Here is a 23,099-nt window from a genome sequence, read left to right as displayed (position 1 = left end):
AGTTCAGGCGGCCGGGGAGGCGGTCCGCAGAGTTCAGGCGGCCGGGGAGGCGGCCCGCAGAGTTCAGGCGGCCGGGGAGGCGGTCCGCAGAGTTCAGGCGGCCGGGGAGGCGGTCCGCAGAGTTCAGGCGGCCGGGGAGGCGGTCCGCAGAGTTCAGGCGGCCGGGGAGGCGGCCCGCAGAGTTCAGGCGGCCGGGGAGGCGGTCCGCAGAGTTCAGGCGGCCGGGGAGGCGGCCCGCAGAGTTCAGGCGGCCGGGGAGGCGGTCCGCAGAGTTCAGGCGGCCGGGGAGGCGGCCCACAGGGTTCAGGCGGCCGTGGAGGCGGCCCACAGGGTTCAGGCGGCCCGCAGATTTCAGGCGGCCCGCGGAGTTCAGGCGGCCCGCAGAGTTCAGGCGGCCCGCAGAGTTCAGGCGGCCGGGGAGGCGGCCCGCAGAGTTCAGGCGGCCGGGGAGGCGGCCCGCAGAGTTCAGGCGGCCGGGGAGACGGCCCGCAGAGTTCAGGTGGCCGGGGAGACGGCCCGCAGAGTTCAGGTGGCCGGGAAGGCGGCCCGCAGAGTTCAGACGGCCCGCAGAGTTCAGGTGGCCCGCAGAGTTCAGGTGGCCGGGAAGGCGGCCCACAGGGTTCAGGCGGCCGTGGAGGCGGCCCACAGGGTTCAGGCGGCCCGCAGAGTTCAGGCGGCCCGCAGAGTTCAGGCGGCCCGCAGAGTTCAGGCGGCCCGCAGAGTTCAGGCGGCCCGCAGAGTTCAGGCGGCCGGGGAGGCGGCCCGCAGAGTTCAGGCGGCCGGGGAGGCGGCCCGCAGAGTTCAGGCGGCCGGGGAGGCGGCCCGCAGAGTTCAGGCGGCCGGGGAGACGGCCCGCAGAGTTCAGGTGGCCGGGGAGACGGCCCGCAGAGTTCAGGTGGCCGGGAAGGCGGCCCGCAGAGTTCAGACGGCCCGCAGAGTTCAGGTGGCCCGCAGAGTTCAGGCGGCCGGGAAGACGGCCCGCAGAGTTCAGGCGGCCGGGTCGGAGCGGGCAGAGCAGGGCGCCGGGTCGGAGCGGGCAGAGCAGGGCGCTGGGTCGGAGCGGGCAGAGCAGGGCGCCGGGTCGGAGCGGGCAGAGCAGGGCGCCGGGTCGGAGCGGGCAGAGCAGGGCGCCGGGTCGGAGCGGGCAGAGCAGGGCGCCGGGTCGGCGCGGGCAGAGCAGGACGCCGGGTCGGCGCGGGCAGAGCAGGGTGTCTGGGCGGCGCAGACAGAGCAGGGCGCCGGGTCGGCGTGGGTGGAACACGGACCACCAGAACAGCCTTCCTCCTCCGTTTCGGAACAGGGACCACCGGAACATGGAGCATCGAAACACAGACCACCGGAATAAGGTCCACCGGACCACGATCCACCGGACCTGGGACCACCGGAACACGACCCACCGGACCTGGGACCACCGGACCACGATCCACCGGACCACGATCCACCGGAACTGGGACCACTGGAACAGGCATGGAGGGAGCCTTTCTCCTCCTCCTCCTCCGTTTTGGGACCACCGAAACAGGGACCACTGGAACAGGGACCACCGGAACAGGGACCAGCGGAACAGGGACCAGCGGAACAGGGACCAGCGGAACAGGGACCAGCGGAACAGGGACAATGGTCATTGGAGGGCTGGGGTCAAGATAGTCTATGAACTCCCAGAAGCCAAAAACCCCCATCCTCCCCATCTCCTCCGGAGTGAGGGGCATGTCCAGACAAAGATTAAAAACCTCCTTGGTCTCTGCCTCACTAAGGTCCAAGTGATCGATCTCAATGAGGAAGACCCGAGCAAACCTCCTCACATCAGCTCCCTGCTGACGTAGATAACGGGAGTTCACATACCACATAGCCTCTAGGTGGGTGTCAGGTTCCATGTAGAGAAACAGAAAAAAGGGCAAAAAACAACTGCTGAGTCCTCTACTGGCGGTTATGTTCTGTCACGAACGCTATGGTGAAAAAAGGGGTGAGGACTCAAATGCAGGTGAACATGAATTTTATTAACCAAAGAAACATAAACACAAAACAAAAACCCACTATGGGGTAAAAATCAAACATCAAACAGAGACAAACCAGGGACCGAGATCAGGGACAAGAATCAGGAACCAGAATACCTCCACACGTAACATAGACAACATAACCGCCCAGGACTGAAAATGGAAGGAGACTAAATAGCAGACAAACAAGGCAGGTAACAAGGGACAACAGGTGGAGCAAATTAACTAATAATCAGATAACGAGGGGTGGGGTCAAGACAGATGACAGGCGCACACAGGACAGAAATAAACCAAAACACCATGTGCTACACAGGACAAGACAGACATGTGACAATATATAGGTGTGTTTTTTAAACTGTTAACAAGCTAAATTGCTGTTTGCATCTGTTTTAATAATCTGTTCACCCAAAAATTATCCCATGATTTACTCACCCTCAAGCCTAGTTGTATATGACTTCTTCTTTCAGATGAATACACAGAGTTATATTAATAAAAAAAAGTCCAAGCATTATAATGGCAGTGAAAGGCAGCCCAAAATTTGAAGCCTATAAAAGTGCATTCATCCATTATAAAAGTAATCCACACGGCTCTCGGGGGTTAATAAAAGCCTTATGAAGCAAATCGATGTCTGTGTAAGAAAAAAAATCCATATTTAACATGTTCTAAAGTAAAATATCTAGCTTTCGCCAGACCGTCTTCCATATTCAACGTACAAAAAAAGCACAACTGGCATGGTGTATGATGTCAGATGTAGTGTAAGCGTTTTGAACTGCAGGAGGAAGGCGGTCCACTGGAAGCTAGATATTTTACTTTTGAAAGATTTGAATGGATATTTTTCATACACAAACCCATCGATTTGCTTCAGAAGGCCTTTATTAACTCTTTATTAACTAAGGATGGCTTGAGGGTGAATAAATCATCAGTTAATTTTCATTTTTGGGTGAATTATCCCTTTAATTTGGCCTAAATGCCTTGTTTCCTGTAATTTTGTTAAGTTTTTACTATTACTAATACAAATTGTCATTTAATATACCAAATGGTTACGGTAAAATGATCTTAGCTTTGCATTTTTATTGCACAAATGCCTTTAAACCTTGCAATTTACACTACCGTTCAAAAGTTGTAATGTTTTTGAAAGAAGTCTCAGCTCAACAAGGCTGCATTATTTGATGAAAATAGTGATGAAAATATAGTAATGTTGTGAAATATTATTATAATCTAAAATATCTCTTTCTATTTAAATATTTTAAAATGTATTGTATTCCTGTGATGGAAAAGCTGAATTTTTAACATCATTACTCCAGTCTTCAGTGTCTCATGATCATTCAGAAATCAGATTTGATTTTTAAAGAACAGCATTGACATTTTTTGTAACTATGTAAAAGTCTTGACTGTCACTTTCAATCAGTTTAATGCATCCTTGCTTAGTAAAATTATAATTTCTAATAAAATCTTACCGGACCCTATAATGCATAATGATGTGTTTTAGTCATAAAGAGCATATGTGTATGTTTGAGTGGAATGTTTACAGTGGTTTCAGTATGTATAGTGTCAGCTTTGGTTGGAAATAATAGAATACATACATATTTTTTTTTTATTATAGAGGATTTATGGTGTTATTGCAAAACCTTTTAAAGCAAATAGAGAACATACTGTACATTTACATTTATGCATTTAGCAGACGCTTTTATCCAAAGCGACTTCCAACTTGGGGGTACAATAAGCGATTGGTCGTGAAGAGTCGAGTGAGCGCAACAAGTGCCTGAAATACTTAGTCCGTGTACATTTCTCAGTGTAGCACAGGCTAGAGTAGGGAGGGAAAGAGGAGGAGAAAGAGGAAAGGAAAGTTTTTTTTTTTTAAGAGGTTAAGTGCTCACGGAAGAGATGAGTTTTTAATTGACTTTTGAATGTTGTCAATGAATCCGCATTTCGGATGGCAATGGGCATATCGTTCCACCAGCTGGGAACGTTGAAAGAAAATGTTCTGGAAAGGGATTTTTTGCCTCTCTGTGAAGGTACCACAAGCCTTCGCTCCTTAGCTGAACGAAGGCTTCTGGCGGGGGTGTGGAGTCGTAGAATCGAGTCAAAGTATGCAGGAGCTGAGCGCGTGGTGGCTCTGTAGGCAAGCGTCAGCGCCTTAAACTTGATGCGAGCAGCGAGTGGTAGCCAGTGCAGAGAGATGAAGAGTGGTGTGACGTGGGTCCTTTTGGGCTCGTTGAAGACCAGACGTGCCGCTGCATTCTGGATCATTCGAAGTGTTTGGATCGCACAAGAGGGGAGTCCAGCCAGAAGCGCGTTGCAGTCAAGTCTAGAAATAACCAGGGCCTGGACAAGAAGCTGTGTTGCGTGTTCTGTTAGGAACGGTCTGATCTTTCTGATGTTGTAGAGCGCAAACCTGCATGAGCGAGCGGTCTTAGCAATGTGATCTCTGAAGGACAACTGGTCATCAAATGTAACTCCAAGATTTCTGAGTGATTTTGAAGGGGAGATCAGGGATGTACCTAGCTGGATGGTGAAGCCATGTTGCATAGTGGGACTGGCGGGGATGATGATGAACTCAGTTTTTGCCAGGTTGAGCTGTAGGTGATTTTTACTCATCCATGCAGAGATGTCAGCCAGACAGCTGGAGATTCGTGCAGCTACTGTGGGGTCGTCTGGACGAGAACATACTGTATGTTGAAACCTTTAGATGTGTCTACATGGGAAAAGTGAATTCACATTGCATTTTGAGAGTGCTTCTTCATTTTGTTTCCCATTGGTAAGTTTAAGAAAAGAACTACCACATTGGAAACATCACATTTGAAAGAACAACTCCCTGTAAAAAGTTGTAGAGTGTACAAAAAAGAGAGACATAATGGCAGAATGGGCCTTTATTTGTTCTTGATTCAAAGAGGTTTTTGTACAATATGTTTCCCAGACAGCAACGTGGATTGAGCGCATACCAGATGTGGGCCGGATCTGGGCCGACCAAGACTCTTACTCGCATCACACACACCTCACCCCATCCCTGCCCCCATCCAACCGTCTGCCTCCCCTTTCCTCCTTCCTATCTCCCTTACTATTCCCAACAAAAAATCCCATCACGTGACCACGTGTACTGTGTGTACTATGTATGTAATGTTTGCATGTATGCTTAGCAATCTGCATTTCTTTATTTCCGGAGAGCGTGTGGCGGCGCTTTAAATAGCTGCGGCTCGGAGGCTTGCTCCAAACTTCATTTCGTTGCATTGTACTTGTACATGTGTAATGACAATAAACTTGAATCTCAATCTCAATCTCAATCTCAATTAACCGACAGACTTGCATAGGCTGCAGCCTAGGGGCCCCACGTGTGCAGGGTCCCCGGATTGGCCAGATTTAAAAAAATAAAATATTTTAAATTTACTGCAGCGCGAACAAAGAAAGATCCTCATTGGCCCATAAGAAACATAAAAAATAGGCTATATAAGCAGGTGATTGGATAGATGTGACTATCTAATCAGTCCAATCAGCGGCTGGTCAAATCATGTCAATCATTTTCTTTTACGTCACTGCTAGACATGCAAAACGTCATAGTTTGATCCCTTTTTGAAAGTCCATATAGCAAAATATGGCAATACTGGCAAGGGAACGCCATCCGTCACAATGTTGCTGTCTGAGTTGCTTGTTCTGCTCTATAAAAAAGGTTAACGTTGACTTCAAAACACTTGGAATATAGTCACATGGACTGCTTACATGGTGCATTTGGTCAGTTTTGAGAGCTGCTGTTCATTGTATGTTCATACCCTCTTTTCATAAATAGGTTTGGAAAAACATGACGGGGAATTAACGATGACAGAATTTTCCTTCTAAAGTAGACTTTCCCTTTTATGGTTTAGCTGTGAGTCTTTCACAGAACTCGTATTCCTTCACTCCAAGGGCAGGATCTCTGGCAGAAGGTGCCGGAAGCACCAGGGAACAGTCACTGTCGAAGTATTTTCCAGTTATTCCTTCTGTTTCCTCCGACAATGCACAGTATATTGGGCTGAAAGCCCCCTGTTCAGCAGTCTGTGATGGAAAAATGCACAAACACACATAAAGTCAATGGATAATAAACAATGTTTGTTGAATATTCACTACATGTTGTATAAAACAAGTGTCATTTGACAAATCTCATCTGCTGTTGTTAAATTGTAGTGCAGTTGTGGGGTTTGTGTCCTTTTTGGTGTTTATATGAAACTTACATCACCGGTCCTGAATTGCACAATAAAAAATTCCAATTGGCGGAGACGACTTTTTGGTATCCTTTCAGGAAACTATGCTATTTCTGCTTCTCAGTCCCTGACTGTTGATGCATCAGTATAGTAACTTCTGTTCTTTCTCTACTTTTCTTTAACAATCAATGTTAAAGTGCCCCTATTGAGCTTTTACGGATATTACCTTTCATCCGTTGTGTAATATAGCCGTTTGTAAATGTAAAAGGTCTGCAAAGTTTCAAATATCAAAGTGCACGATAAATAGAGTTATTTTCTCACAAAAGAAAGAACCGATTCTGAACTGCATGTACCTATAGCTGCATTTCCACCGCAGGAACTTTCCCTAGGAACTAGAAACTTTGAAGTGGTACTCGGTGTGTTTCGACCACAGGAACCAGGGTCTAAATGAAGTTCCGGGTAAATATTTCCCCCTCCAAACCATAGATATACATAATAGAGGCTAGATGTCTTACGGCGGAGCCTCTAACATCATCACCGGTGGCCATTTTGTCACAGGCAAGCTTTCTGGCGGGCTCTGTGGTACCCGATGTAAGGCGAGTGATCTGCACGAACACAAATACTCTTATATCGCTGAAATCTTGATGGATTTACAAATGGTTTGGTTTCTTACAAACGTTTTTAACATGGCTGTAATTATGGATGTTTGAACTAATTATGAATATTTATTCATAAATATGCAGTGTCATAACTACATCTCTGACATTTATAACAAACCAAACAGTTTGAAAATCGGTAAAAAATTTAGCAAGTTATGGTTATTTAAAAAGCACATGCACCATTAAAACACAATGTTTTGAGTGAGCGAGCTGACTGTGACAAGATGGCCGCCAGGTGCGGACATCGACTTCCATTGGCCAGCCAAACACGGCCCTGCTCATGAGGTAGTACTTTTTCAAAGTTCAGGAACTTTCGGGGGTGGGACTTGGGCACTGAACATGCTGATTGGTTGAGCTCACGCAGCATTTTATTTCAACCGGCATTTTTAATATCAATATAAAATATCTAAATCTCTAAATATCAGTCTTGCTCTTTCTGTCCGATGGCGCTCGTTGTCTCAGCCATCGCACGCTCAATGTCCGTAATAGCTGATTATAACATACGTTGTCTTATTTTAAATCTAGCTTTCAGAATACGCTTTAGTATCAGTGCTCGTCTCTTTTCCGCCGTTTTGTTAATTACATCTTTAGTAAACAATACATACCTAGCAAAAGCAGCGCTGCATGCATCTCCTCCATATTTGTTATTTTTGCAGACAGAGTTGCTCAAAAATGATTACTGTCCATTGCTAACTGGGAGGAACAGTCGTGCGCAGACCCACGTCTCTATGTAGATTTGTAACAAATTTGCATAATGTCATCCTATGATCTCCATTGGCTTCCCACAAACAAATCTACTTTGACCCGCCCTTAAACACTGTAGTTGTAGCTGAGACTTCAAGAGTTTGATTTGTGTTATGGACATGTTGAGGAGACGCTTTTTTCTGCACTGTGAAAGCAAATCTACACTTCCAAAGGATGAGGACTCGGGCTCGAATTGATATGGTAAAATCGATTCCATTGTTATTGTTTGTATCACTGTGTATGAAGTGCTGAGGAAGCCTCCGGAGCTCCAAATATGGTAATTGACGTTTAATTTCCGACATGAGCTGTAAGCGGTAGACCAATCAAGAGACTGGGCCGTCTGACCAATCAGAGCAGAGTTGGCTCTTGGAAAGGAGGGGTTTAGAGACCATTTTCAGACACTGATAAATGAGGTGATGTTGTAACCTGGTTGTAATGGTCACTTAGAGCAGGGGTTTGCCAACTGCGGTCCAGGGACCCCTAGGATTCCCCAGAAAATTTCAGAGAATAAAAAGACAGAGCAAAAATGGATAAAGACTACTCTAACTTTTCATTTCTAAATGTTTCTCTCCTTACTTGCCTTATACATACTTTCTAGAATTGTATATGTTTGCCTTGTATCTTTCTAGTGCAGGGTTCCCGCGGGTCTTAAAAAGTCTAAAATTTCAAAATCAAAATTTTAGGCCTTAAAAAGTCTTAAATTTGCTTAAGTATTGAGTTCTAGGTCTTAAATTGTTTTAAACAGGTCTTAATTTTCCAACGTCCATGTAACGCTACTCTATTGCTCATTGAAATGCTCCCGCAGCGCTTTAGTGTGCGATTTTATCAGGGGTGTTGTAGTTCTTTCTTTCGCTTGTCCAACTATAGTTCGCTGTATTACACATAGATATACATAATAAAGGCTAGATGTCTTACGGCGGAGTCTCTAACATCATCACCGGCGGCCATCTTGTCACAGGCAAGCTTTCTGGCGGGCTCTGTGGTACCTGATGTAAGGTGAGTGATCTGCACGAACACAAATTATCTCGCTGAAGTCTTGACGGATTTACAAATGGTTTGGTTTCTTACAAACGTTATTAACGTGGCTATAATTCTGGATGCTTGAACAAATTATGAATAATTATTCATAAGTATGCAGTTTCATAATTACATCTCTGACGTCTATAAAAAACCAAACAGTTTGAAAATCGGTAGAAAATTGAGCAAGTTATGGTTATTTAAAAAGTACATGCACCATTAAAACACAATGTTACGAGTGAGCGAGCTGACTGTGACAAGATGGCCGCCAGGTGCTGACGTCGACCCAAGGGGGTAATCCAGCACTCGGAAAGCGTACCTTCCATAGGGGCAGCCATTGCTAACCAAGCCATCACCTGCTGTTAGCATCCCATTGACTCCCATTCATTTTGCCTTTCAGCGAATAACTTTACATCTGAGGCATTTAAAGACTCCATTTGACCATTGTTTATTTCTAAAGAAACACGACAATGTATAAAAGGCTCCATTACCTTGTATCTTACACTATCGCCTCATAGAAGCCATTTTTGTAAAAAATAGGCTAACGATTGCGTCATAACCACGCGACTCTTTTGCATAGTAGAGAAATTACCGTATAGACAGAAGGAGAAGCTCGCAGGCAATCTTTTGCTGTCTATGAGGCAATCGGGGGGACGTGGAGGCATAAAGTCCGATAAAGTCAAGGGAGAAGCATGGGGTGAAGCCCATAGAGAGCCAAAAGCAACGGGACAAAATATTTCAACAACATGTTTCAGATTTCACTTTGCACAACTACTAGAGGACTTACAACTGTCAGACAGGTTGCTCACGTCACATCTACGTCGTCAAGCTCAGTCTGAGGCTGCGCAGCACGCTCAGCCATCAGGAAGTGAGTGCTTCTAACTGACTTCACTTTTCCCTGTCGAAGCCTATGGGGTCGCTGTGTCCATTTCTTTTACTGTCTATGCGTCGACCTCCATTGGCCAGCAGCGCGGACGAGACATCTAGCCTTTATTATGTATATTTATGGTATTACAACTACAAATGAGACCAACATGCATCTTATATTGCAGCCAATCAGCTTTCATGTTACTGGCGCGAATCTCTTTCTGATTGTACCACAGACACATCAAACGGATTTCCTTCTTCAGCTAACAGTTCTCCAGTTCCGCTATCGTGAAAGCGAGGACGAATATTTCTCACCTGTCAACTCACATAATGACCAAATAAAAGTATGATATGCCTGATAGCACTAAAAAAGAGTTAATAAACCACAAACTCAGGTCGTTACTGACCGATGTCAGACTGACTGTGGATTCTGTGCATGCGTTTGCCGCCTGTCAGCGCACGCGTGAATGTGTTCTATTTCTAGGCTTATTGTCCCTGAACGATTAAATACAGACATTACACACAAATACGATTAAATACACACCCTTTACTTGATTACTTTGAGAACTTTTTACTTATATTGAGCAAATGCTTATTGATGTGGCTTATTTTGGTCGTATTTCCCACTTTGAGTGATCATGATAGCTAGATAGCACACTACTGGACCTTTTATTGTCATGCGTGACTGTTGTGCATCTAACATAATAATATGGTAAATGTGGCATCCTAATTATTAAAAAAACATGCACATTTCTGGAAATGACCCCACAAAATCAGAAAAAAAAGAAGAAAAAAAAGATATATATATACTTTTTTTGGTGAAATTTTATTTTTTTCAATCCTGGTGGGATTGAGCTATGAGGAAGTGCAAGTTTACTAATACTAATTATTTTGCTTTGCAAGGAATTTTGTGATTCTGCATTTCCTTTGTAGGTTTTTTTATTGCGTGATATAGGTCTTAAATTTAATTCATAATGGTCTTACAAAGGTCTTAAAGAGTCTTACATTTCACTAGTGAGTTTTTCTCACTATAGTCCCCTTTATCTTGCTCACTGGGATTGTAAGGCAGTATTCATAACGCAGTACATAAACTGCTTACATACATTTATTGTGACAGTTGCTTATATGAATATTGTTTAATTGAAAATGTTCTTCAGGTTTATACACCCAACATTAAGTATAGCCAATTTAAGTTATATGTCATGTTTATAATGTTATAAGTAATTTGTTGTATTTATAATGTCACACTTACTAACAGTTTAAATGTTTTTTCTTACATAAAAATAGATGGATTTTAAGGAAGGGGGTCCCTCATAAAGGTTCATCATATTTGGGGGTCCTTGGCATCATAAAGTTTGAAAACCCCTGACTTAGAGCATTTACACACTGAGAAAAAGTGTGTCAAATATGTACCTTTATGGGTACAACAGCTTGTCACAGGGGCAGTACCCTTAAAAGAACATCTTAGCTTTTTTACTCCTACAAGGTGCATATTAGTACCTTAGAGTATAAATACGTACCTTACGGTACTACTATGAACCTTTTTGTGATAAAAAAGGTACAAATATGTTCTTTTAAGTGTACTGCCCCAGTGACAAGCTGTTGTACCCATAAAGGTACAAATTTGACACCCTTTTTTTCAGTGTGTACAGTAATTTGAGGTAGAATGACAACTGCGCATGTGCGTAAAAGGTGTGTCTGTAAAAGATGTGAAAGGTGAGCAGGAGAAGAGATAACATGCCTTACTGACTTTTGTACTTTTCCTTTTATTTTCCTCTTTCTATTTGTGACTTAAGTTGAATGTTTATTTCTATACTTTTTCTTACTCAATCCCCATGTATGCGGATGAGTGTGATGGTGTTTAAGTCATTTTATTAAACCTGGCTCTCGTCTTTTCTGCATCTCTTGACATCAAACATTTCAACTTTGCGTTAAAATATGCAATGTATATTGTGAGAAAATTAAAGTTTTTTTTTTTTTACCTTTGATATATGTAAATCTATTGTAAAAGACCTTAAACGAAATTGTGAACCTTTAAAACAGCATAATAAGGACAATTAAACTAAATTGCTAAGTTATGCATAAAGATGTAGAGTAGCTCCCGTGTACAGCTTAACTTTAAAGGTTATTACATGGTATGTTTAGGACTTTGTTCCAGAATTTCAGTAAGAATGAAAAGCACTAACACATGTCATCTATTTTGGGAACTAGTCCACTAGGGGTTCCAGAGAAGTTGGCAGAAAGCAGGCAGGACATGTGTGTTGCTTAACATCATTAGAATAGGTGACTCACTTTGAAGAAGAAAAAGCCGACCAGGTTGAAGAGGAATCGGATAATGAAGTTATAGTTTCTCATTACATCAGTCATAACCACACCTGGATGCAGAGAGTTTGCCGTCACTCCTGAAAAAAAAAATCCAAGCATTGTCTCATCTTTCCAACATGTGTGATTGCCATCAAAATCTTTTAAAAAAAAAACTTTGTTTGTGAGGAAAGTGAAAACACATGTGCCACGCCTATTGTTGCATTCTCTCTGTCGCTCAACTTGAACCACTTGAGATTTTTTGAGGAAAAAGAATGCTTATTGTTTAGCTATAGTGTGCATTAAATTGATCATAGTTATAATATAACATCATACGTTATAATATATTTTTTATATTGCATTATGCACATTACATAGAGTACTGAATCATTAAGCAATGGCAAATTTAATAATCAAAACAATCTAAAACTAATTATGACTCTGTGCTCATGACAGCAGACAGTCAGTAGACGCGGTTTGGATAGGTATACCTGTGCCCTGAAGTCTGCGTGCCAGCTCATTGGTCCAGATGACATTGTGCAGCTTGGTGTGGTTATATGCAGCGTCCATCACATGGTTTAGATTGTTCCCACGGAAATGAGTGAAGTCTACTTCGCCTTTCCAATGATTCATAGAAGAAACATTTACGATGCGAGCTGGGGCTGATTTCTTCAAAATGTCTGTGTGACAATAAAAAAGAAGAGGCATTATTTGTGAGGGTTACTTGCAGATGTGTCTTTCTGAGATTGGTATAAAATCATAAGCAATGGGAATGTTTGACCTAAAAGCAAACTTGTGAGCAGGAACGGCCCAATGTGGTTGGTTGCAAATGTGACTTCCAACCCATCAGCGGTGATCTTACTGGGTAGGCCTGTAATGAACAAACCACTGCTTGTATGGACATATACAACACAATATGGACGTATGTGAGAAAGAGGGAGACGGTCGTTCCACCTGAGGCCCCAGCGTTATTGACCAGGATGTGTAATTCCTTCTCTTCCTCCAAGATCCGCGCTGCAAACTTCCGGACAGACTCGAGCGACGAGGTGTCAAGCAGGCGCAGATGCACGTTCTGGTTCCCACTGCTGTCTCTGATCTCTTGCATAGCTGCGGTCCCACGAGACTCGCTCCGGCATGCCAGAATCACCCGCCCCCCACGACGGGCAAAGTCCAGGGCAATGAACTTCCCAATCCCTGAGAAGTAAAAACAAGAGATGAATTACCCAACAGTATATCACTCTTACAGTTTTCTTTTTACAATCGCTAAGACACATTTCTCAATACTTAGGTCACTTTGTTAAAACTCATCACACAGTGAGCACAACAGAAATCTATGTGGCACAACATGCATTCAATGACGACATCTTTCAATTTACATGAATTCTTTTCACACCACCACCAAAATTGTATGTACTCTATACCTACAGGTCAATTTGCACATGTTTACATACTCGTTTCGAAACTGTTAAAGGGATAGTTCACCCAAAAACGAAATGTTTATGTTTATCTGCTTACCCCCAGGGCATCCAAGATTTAGCTGTCTTTGTTTCTTCAGTAGAACACAAATGAAGATTTTTAACTCCAGCCGTTGCAGTGTGATAGTCGTATAATGCATGTCAATGGGGATATTTTAGAGTATGAGAGCAATGAGAGTAAAAACACATAGACATACGAATCCTTATTAAACCATGCGGCTCGTGGTGACACATTGATGTCTTAAGACACGAAACGATCGGTTTCTGCGAGAATTTTTTTACCTCTTATCAGACAAATGTCATCTAGTATTCCCAGTGCCATAACTTCCGGCAAATTAGGTCAAAATACTGGCGCGAAAAATACGTAGATGCCTCATTCGACCGAACGGGCACTAAATGAGGAATCTATGTTTATATCTACTGTATGATCGCGCCGGTATTTTGCATGTATTTTGACCTTATTCGCCGGAAGTGATGGCGCGGGCACGGCTGATGCAGAGCCATAGAAAAAAATGAAATAAATTTGCCGGAAGTGATGGCGCGGGGACGGCTAATGCAGAGCCATAGAAAAAAATGAAATAAATGTTTGAATATGGATATTTTTCTTACACAAACGCATCGATTCACTTCAGAAGGCCTTTAGTAACACCCCGGAGCCGCGTGGAGCATGTTATTTGACGGACAGATGCATTTTTTATGGACTTCAAAAACAGAGCAACTATTACTGGTATTATAATGCTTGGATTAGCCAGAAAATTTTTAATATAACTCAGATTTTATTTGTCTGAAAGAAGAATGTCATATACACCTCGGATGACTTGAGGGTTAGTAAATCATGGGCTAATTTTCATTTTTGGGTGAACTATCCCTTTAAACTTAAGTTCAAAACCTAACACAATACAAAAATGAATAATACAGAAATTTGCTAAATTTATACAGTACGTAATACCATATTGAAAAAAAAATCTATTACTATCAAGGCAATTAGATGTAATGGAAGACATACACAAGTGTTAGTCTTTCAATTTCATTATCATCCATTCAAAAGGGGAAAACTTATAATAATTTTGTACTGTGATGTAAATATGGATCGTGTAACATACTGCAGTGAATTCCAAATGGTGTCATTGTTGTTTTATAAAGAAATATTACGAAATAAATTATAGTATAATGCTATAGGGTGAATTTAGGGTAATTGGAACACTTTTTCCAAGTCATCTCGATGGCAAAAACTGTCCTAAATCACCCAGAATTCACCCCTGATGTCAGTGTTTTTAAGGGCTGTGTTTTATGAGTGACAAAGTGTGTTTGTTGGTTGAAACCTTTGCTAGTGTTATAAATGAGTTGATTTGGGACATGTTTTGGTAGTTGTGCCAAGTTAAAAGTTGGTTAGGAGAACTGTGTGAAGAGTTAAAAAAAAAACGACCTATTGAGAAATGTGTCCAAGCAATTGTAAAAAACTGTGACAATAAAATGTTTCAAAAGGGGGCTTTTGCAGGGATGCCATGCATAGAATAACCTGTTTCCCCAAAGAACCTTTTTCTTCATGAAACCATCAATGGCAATTAAAAAAAAAAGTGTAATGGGGGAAAACAAAATTATTTAAGACTTTATGCAACAAAACAGCACATTCCAACAGCGTTTTGGTTATAAAAATATATCTTTACTTTTCTCATCATATTAAACTTCGACCTTGTTGAACTAAACCAGACACACACCAAAAATGTGAAACATCAGGTTACACATTCACCAGACTGTCTGCTAGTTTAACCAGTTCCAGTGAGGCAGAGCTGTTCCTCGACACTGCGTAAATATGTAATCAAACTAGTTAAGACGTTCCAATAATAATTTTCGTCAACTTATGTTTTGTTTTATCGTGGATACTAGCCTGTGTCATTCGTCTTCTGCGTAAATGAAACTTTTCCACAATTCCTCATTTGTATGATCATCATCATTCATTAATACAATAATTTATTAATATTTTAAATGGTAACAATGAGATTCTCACCGGTGTTGGCTCCAGTGATAATCGCAGTTTTTCCTTTTAAGTCCACGGGACAAGCGCGCGGGTTCCACTGCGCTTTCCGCTGCGCGCGCACAATTATGGCCAAGATCACCGTTGAAACCATCCATAACGGATGGGAATATATAAAACTCCACTCCCAGTTCATTTACAAGTCCGTGTGCCTCTGTTAAAATCCTCGGTTTACTTACAAGAGACAATATGCCTAGTCCGAGTGACCCTGGCACGACTGCGCACTGTGCGCGCGAACAGGCAAAGACTGTAAATACAAACAGAGTACACACAGGCTCCTGGGTCTTAACGTCGGAAATTCCTTTAGCCTATAATAGACCTGCTCCAATTACAGTAATGATCATGATTATTGTGTTGTTGTTGCTGCAGAAAATGCGTTGAAGTTTCACTTTGTAACATAAGAAAAAAATATTAACCTGAGAGAAGTAGGATACATCCATACGGACTATTCAATAAGTGTTGCAAACATGTCACAGTAAATCCACATTTCATTATATTTTTTTTTTTACATTTATATTGGCAGGATTTATTTTTTATTTTAACGAATGAATATTACACTTTTTGTGTACTTGTAGGCTATACATAGTGTATACTTAAAACATTTTGAAACCACTAAAATAGTATTTGGAATTAATAAGTCCTTTAGAGAATTATATATTTTATACAATAATTCACAGACAATTATAGGCTATAATAAGCAAGTAAGGAAACACCAACCAGTGACCCAAATCTTGCACCAGAAATCAGGATTTGCTTTTGCTAAAAGATAGGCTACATTTTACTATGATTAGGCTATTTTACATTGAACTAAAAAAACAAAGGCTCAGACCATTTTTATTATTATTTAAGTAACAAAGAGGCGGCACGATTTGGTGAAATGACTTACACAAAATTTCAATAAAGTCAAGTCAAAACGGAGTGACTTTTAGACACAATATTGCCAGTTACATTGTCTGATTTTGCTCTGCAAATGACAAAAAAAAAAAATCTGTGTGAACTTGTCACACGTGCTTGTGTCTGTCCTTGGACTTTTACATTGAAGTTGTTCCTTTGTTTTATGTTCTAGTTTTCCCTGTTGATTAGTGACCGGGTGTTTCCCATTTATCACGCCCCCTTGTTATCTTTTTAAGCTTGTCTGTCACCGATCAGGCATAACATTATGACAGGTGAAGTGAATAACACTGTTTTCTCTTCATCACGGCACCTTTTAGTGGGTGGGATATATTAGACAGCAAATGAAAATTTTTTCCTCAAAGTTGATGTGTTAGAAGCAGGAAAAATGGGCAAGTGTAAGGATTTGAGCGAGTTAGACAAGGGTCAAATTGTGATGGCTAGACGACTGGGTCAGAGCAGCTCTTGTGGGGTGTTCCCGGTCTGCAGTGGTCAGTATCTATCAAAAGTGGTCCAAGGAAGGAACAGTGATGAACCGACGACAGGGTCAAGGCTCATTGATGCACATGGGAAGTAAGGCTGGCCCGTGTGGTCCGATCAACTGTACCTCAAATTGCTCAAGAAGTTAATGCTGGTTCTGATAGAAAGGTGTCAGAATACACAGTGCATTGCAGTTTGTTGCGTCATAGCCACAGGCCAGTCAGGGTGCCCATGCTGACCCGAACGCGCCAACAGTGGGCACTTGAGCATTAGAACTGGACCACGGAACAATGGAAGAAGGTGGCCTGGTCTGATGAATCACGTTTTCTTTTACATCACGTGGATGGCCGGGTGCGTTGCTTACCTGGGGAACACATGGCACCAGGATGCACTATGGGAAGATACTTTGACACGTACCACCTACCTAAGCATTGTTGCATACCATGTACACCTTTCATGGAAACGGTATTCCCTGGTGGCTGTGGCCTCTTTCAGCAGGATAATGCCCTGCCACAAAGCAAAAATGGTTCAGGAATGGTTTGAGGAGCACAATTTTGACGTGTTGACTTGGCCTCAAAATCCATGGAGTCAAAAATCTTGGCCAAAGTCCGATCCATGGAGGCCCTACCTTGCAACTTACAGGACTTAAAGGATCTGCTGCTAACCTCTTGATACCACAGCACACCTTCAGGGGTCTAGCGGAGTCCATGCCTCGACGGATCAGGGCTGTTTTGGCAGCAAAAGGGGGACCAACACAATATTAGGTCATAATGTTATGCCTAATCGGTGTATATGCTTGTGATTCACTTGTGTTTTGTCAGTAGTTGTTTTGCTGTTTTCTATGGTGGATCATGTTCGTGGTTTGGGTCAGATGTTCCTGTTTGTTCATGAGGAGTGTGCGTGCAAATGGATTCTCTCTCTGCTTCGTCTCTCAGCAAACCGATACAGAACCAGTGCAGTCTACACACATTTGAAAGGACAAGTTGGCTGAGAAGACTTGTTGTACATCAGATTTCCTTTTCTGCTGTGTTCCGCATTGCTTTGAGCAAACAGCACTGAAAATCAGCTCATGCAGGACATTCCTTGAAATTTTGTATGTGCATGTTTTACTTCAAAGCTCCATTCTGCAGGCCAAGGCCATCTAAAACTCAGTATTAAAGAACAGGAAACTGAGGAAGCAGTGAGCAAATATTTTTCTCAGTTCGTGCAATGTCAACCTTTCCAATGTCCCAGAGTCCCTTCCGAAAAGTCCCCACATATGCAAAGGTCACCGGCCTGTTATCACTCACCTTATCAGCACTTATCTTTGCTGAGGAAATTACTTATAGGTCCCTTTCACTGTTTGTATAGTTTTTCAGTCATGTTACTCACCAAATCATGGAATATAAAAAAAATAAAGAGGAATTATCTTCCAAAGTGTAACTCAGAACATATATAATATATATATATATATATTAACTGGCCCAAAAAATTGGCTGTATTAGATCAAACTGGTAACCTTGTAGTGTCTGTGTGAGTGTATAACTTTGTTTGTGTCTCATGGTTGGTTGGTAAAACACAGGACCGCTATCTCAGCAAACAAGATACAGGACGGGTCCTTGCAATCACAGATAGATAGAGGCCACATAAAAACCAAAATAATATCCCCTTAGTTTTAGTTCTAGACGTTTAAATCCATTCAGGTATGGAGAAGAGTATTTATCCCCCTAATAAATGTAAACTTTTGAACCTGTTTGGAAACAAATAATTTGTACATTTTCTTTCGGTGATGATGCTAGTGGCGCAGAAGATAGAAATTACATACGTCACCTTTAATTTCACAGTAAAAAATAAAGTATGTCTCCATATTGCAACTGCATGGCATACCAGCCAATAAGTGTACTACTTTTAATATTAGATGAAAAACTTTAAACAGAAATGAGAAAGGTTGCCTTGTTGCAACTAACTAAAATATGCTGAAGTTGAAGTACACACACACGCACACACACATGTTGGGTTTTCATGTTTTATGGGGACTTTCCATAGGCGTAATGGTTTATCCCCTTACACTGCCCCTGCCCCTAAACCTACCCATCACAGGAGACATTCTGCATTTTTACATTTTCAAAAAACATCACTTAGTCTGATTTATAAGATGTTTTCCTCCTGGGGACCTAAAAATGTCCCCACAAGGATGAGGATTTCGGATATTGCCATCTTTGTGGGGACATTTTGTCCCCATAACGTAGGGATTACCAGTCCACCCACACAAACGCACGCACGCACGCACGCACGCACGCACGCACGCACACACACACACACACTGTTGGGTTGTACTTTGGTCAGCTATTAGTTGTTTTAGCTGTTTATCTCTTACCACTAGTTCCTTCATTTCTCAATACAAATCAGTTAGAGATAAACTATCTTTATAACCAGCACAAACCTGCAAAGAAGAATAAATGATTCAATTACTTAATTATTGAATTATTTGATTGTTCAAATGTATTAATAAGAGCTACACAAATCAGTTTTTGTGTAGCTATTTACAAACTATTTAAAAAAAATTTTTTTGTCATTTGTGGGTATAGGTAAGGGTATAAGCTTGAAGTTTGCAAAAATTAAAATTCTGTCATTAGGCTAACGTTACTCACCCTCTTGTCGTTCCAAACCCATAAGACCTTCGTTCATCTTCGGAACACAAATTAAAGGGTTAGTTCACCCAAAAATGAAAATTCTGTCATTAATTACTTACCCTCATGTCGTTCGACACCGTCAGACCTCCGTTCATCTTCGGAACAGAAATGAAGATATTTTAGTTGAAATCTGATGGCTCTGAAAGGCCTCCATTGGCTCAATGGCACGTTACACTCTCAAGACCCTTAAAAGGTACTAAAGACGTCGTTACAAAGTAGTATTCAGCGGTTTGAATCGCCAAATTTCAGCAGTTTGGCAGTTTGACACGCAATCCGAATCATCATTCGGCTCATTGATTCATAACGCTTCGAAGCTTCATGAGGCCGTGTTTTGAAATCGTCATCACTATGTAAGTCGTTATTTAGGGGTTTTTTGTGCTCAAAAACTATTGTCGCCGATTCATAAAGTTATTTTAGAACCACTGTAGTGAGATGGACTTTGTAACGACGTCTTTAGTACCTTTTAAGGGTCTTGAGAGTGTAACGTGCCATTGAGCAAATGGAGGCCTTTCAGAGCCATCAGATTTCAACTAAAATATCTTCATTTCTGTTCCGAAGATGAACGGAGGTCTGACAGGTGTGCGAACGACATGAGGGTAAGTAATTAATGACAGAATTTTCATTTTTGGGTGAACTAACCCTTTAAGATGTTTTTGATGAAATCCGAGAGCTTTCTGACTCGACATAGACAGCAACACAACGACCACAAAAATAACGATAACGTCTTCACTTTAAGACCTGACGCACGGACCCATTATACTGTTACACATGCGTTTTCGCGCACTACTTGAGCACAGCACAAAATCTGTGCCGAATATCAAACCCTGTAACAGCAACAATATTCATCCGGAGCAAATTAAACGAGTGAGTGGGAGGTGGGTTTGTGTGTCAACTTACTGTCGGGGAGATGAGAGAGTGAGAAAACGCAGCTTGTATTGTGTATCTATTCTGCGGAAATGAGTATTGGTAGCATTTCAGATTTTCAGGTAGCATTTCCGTAACGACATATATCGAAAAATCACATTGCACTTAGTTTATTATTTCAGATGTCTACAAAAGACTACAAATGAAATATGTATGCGTGTACTTCCAGTCAAAACTTTGGAAATTGTACTATTTTAATAGTTTTTGAAAGAAGTCTCTTCTGCTCACCAAGGCTGCATTTATGTTATTAAAAAATACAAAAAAAGCTGTAATATTGTGAAATATTATTAAAATGTAAAATAACTGTTTTCTATTTGAATATAGGGTGTATTCAGGGTGATTGGGACACCATTGAGTCATCTCAATGGCAAAAAGTCTCCCAATCACCCTGAATTCAGAACTTAAAGAAATTAATATTTATTCAGCAAGGATGCATTAAATTGATCAAGTGACAGCATAGACATTTATAATGTTGCAAAAGCTTTATATGTCAGATAAATGCTGTTCTTGAACTTTCTATTCATTAAAGGTCCCGTTTTTCGTGTTTTTTTGAAGCTTTGATTGTGTTTACAGTGTGCAATATAACATGTGTTCATGTTTCGCGTGTAAAAAAACACAGTATTTTTCACACAATTTACTTATCTGTATACTGCTGTTTTCACTGTCCTCAAAACGGCTTGAAAGATTTCCCTGTTCTATGAAGTCCCTCCTTCAGAAACACGTAACGAGTTCTGATTGTGCCAGCGGTTCCCGTGTTGTGATTGGACAGCAGCTTAGCGCACGCAGAGCGCACGTTACCGGAAATGTCACGCCTCTCACCATAACGGGGATGCATGCGCTCAATGATCTCTAAGTACAGCGTCCCTGGGAAAGCCAAACAAAGGTGACTTGACTCCGGGATGAAAATAACAGCGTCTCGACGACATGGCGACAAACAAACTATACAAACGCAACCGAACGCAACACTTCCTCTCAGAGCCGGCGGCAGAAACAAATCAATGGACGGGCATTTAATATTCTTGGGGGGGCCTAATTATGACATCCAATAAATTTTTCTATAGGACAACAACCAACTATTGCTACAACAGTTTCACGGCGATTTCAATATCCTCACTACAATTAGCCTATTGCCCACTCATATTTCGGTTACTGAAGATATCATGTTACAGTTAAAGCCTTGGTCTGCATTGTTCCGTGAACACAGCATGCTATAAGCCAACAGCCTAATAGTCACAAATCTCAAGTTAAGTATTAAATCAACCATGCATAATCAACTACGACACACTCACACACACATATAGCATATCAGTAGCTGCGTTTCCATTACAGATTTGCGCAGCTGTTTTGCGCTATTATCTAAATATCGATAAAAAACTATTTCAAAATATTTTCAATTCGCAATTTCAATTTGCGCAATTTGAAGGGTAACGTTAATGTAAACACGGCTACTGTCAAATGCATAATTTACACCACAGCTGGTGCAACTTAAGAAGAGTAATAAAACCAACTGCCCTACTCACGTGTTTCTTACTACAGCTGAAGTCGACGTTTTTGGGAGTGGGATCTCATTTAAAAAAAACATAGCTTGGATCATGACTGGTGCTGCTAGCCGAGGCTCCACCACCTTCTGTCGTTGTAGCAGGTGTTTCAGGCGCCACAGGTGTCAGTTTCTTCCCTCCAGAAGCTGACGATTTGAAAAAGCTTTGTATATCCATATTTTAATATTTTCACTTTCACGATTAATTTAAATTTAACCTGGCTAGCTAGCTTAGGCAAAACCGAGCGCACGTCACTTCGCTATAACTTTACCGAGATGCTGCCGTTAGAGCGGGTCAGCGGGAAACCCCTTTTTTGTAAACAATCAGTCAAACTTCGCGGGTGTTTTTTTAAATAAGATTATGAGTCAAATATTACACTTAAATACACACATCAATAAATATATAAATACTACACGTAAATTATTATTATTTTTAAAATAATTTTTAAATGTAAATTTGATGGAGGGGGGGCACAGGAGCTCTGTGGGCGGGCCCGGCCCCCTAAGGCCCGCCCATAGCGCCGGGAGTGCTTCCTCTTATCCACGCGGGAGCAACAAGACCACGCCCCCTTTTTCGCGTACTCTTGTGGGCGGAGGTTAGTCGACAAACTGCTCTACTGACGTAATTAAAGCAGGATGTACAGAGATGTAGTCCCAACCGGCCGTTCGCTGTAGGCTTTGAAAGGGAACTTCTGTTAAATAAAATATCTTGCTTGGCATTGAACTTTGAGTTTTATAATTTTACAGGTATTATATATGCTCTAACAGCAACATTACACACTAACTAAAGTTTGAAAAATGGGATCACGAAGAACAGGACCTTTAAATAATCCTTGTACACAACTGTTTTCAAAATTGAAAATGTTACATTACATAAAAATACAGTTTCCAAACTTTTGACCGGTAGTGTATGTATAAATAAATAAATAAATAAATACATAGACTATATATAAATACACAGACTAAATGAGGGAGCTGAACAGAATGATTAACTAATGGAAACCCGAGGCAACATGGACACGTGGCAGACACAGAACAGAACATACACGTGACAGTTGTAAATAAAGCTGAGACTTTACCAATACAATTGTGAAACTGTATGTGTAAGATAACAGTTTGCATGGGGTTATATTGCAAGTGAATTATTAGTTTTATATATTACAGGGTTATCTCATCTGTAATGGATACTGATGGACCATTTGAAAGTTCTAATAACTCGTGATACTGCTGTTCCTGTCCCTCTTCCATTACCAGGTTACCAAAGGGTACATGATGCATGTGTAATGGGGAGGGGCAAAAACTTCATATAAATAGACATCGCTGACAAACACTGC

At 41.7% G+C, this 23,099-nt stretch overlaps 1 protein-coding gene across 1 annotated transcript; it reads right to left on the bottom strand.

Annotated features, from left to right (window-relative positions):
* Positions 1-3,590: 3,590 nt before the first annotated feature.
* On the bottom strand, positions 3,591-15,708 carry LOC307137924 (retinol dehydrogenase 12). Its single transcript, XM_079835948.1, has 6 exons — positions 15,235-15,708; positions 12,706-12,945; positions 12,533-12,622; positions 12,243-12,431; positions 11,743-11,852; positions 3,591-6,017 (listed from the first exon to the last, which is right to left on the bottom strand). The coding sequence occupies exons 1-6, from the start codon at positions 15,395-15,397 to the stop codon at positions 5,838-5,840; spliced, it is 972 nt and encodes a 323-aa protein (XP_079692074.1). The 5' UTR covers positions 15,398-15,708; the 3' UTR covers positions 3,591-5,837.
* Positions 15,709-23,099: the final 7,391 nt, after the last annotated feature.

The sequence above is a fragment of the Gobio gobio genome (assembly GCF_949357685.1).
Source record: "Gobio gobio genome assembly, chromosome: 14".
In the NCBI taxonomy this organism is placed as follows: Eukaryota; Metazoa; Chordata; class Actinopteri; order Cypriniformes; family Gobionidae; genus Gobio; species Gobio gobio.
Note: the sequence above shows the minus strand (reverse complement) of the source record. Positions and strands in the feature narration are given on the sequence as shown.

What these genes read in the sequence shown, in the direction of transcription:
- LOC307137924 (XM_079835948.1), bottom strand. Translation starts at nt 15,397, where the DNA reads ATGAACTGGGAGTGGAGTTTTATATATTCCCATCCGTTATGGATGGTT. An exon ending in TATCACTGGAGCCAACACCG is followed by an intron (nt 12,946 to 15,234) that starts GTGAGAATCTCA and finishes TTTACTTCTCAG; the next exon opens with GGATTGGGAAGTTCATTGCC. An exon ending in GCTCACAAGTTTGCTTTTAG is followed by an intron (nt 12,432 to 12,532) that starts GTCAAACATTCC and finishes ATTGTCACACAG; the next exon opens with ACATTTTGAAGAAATCAGCC.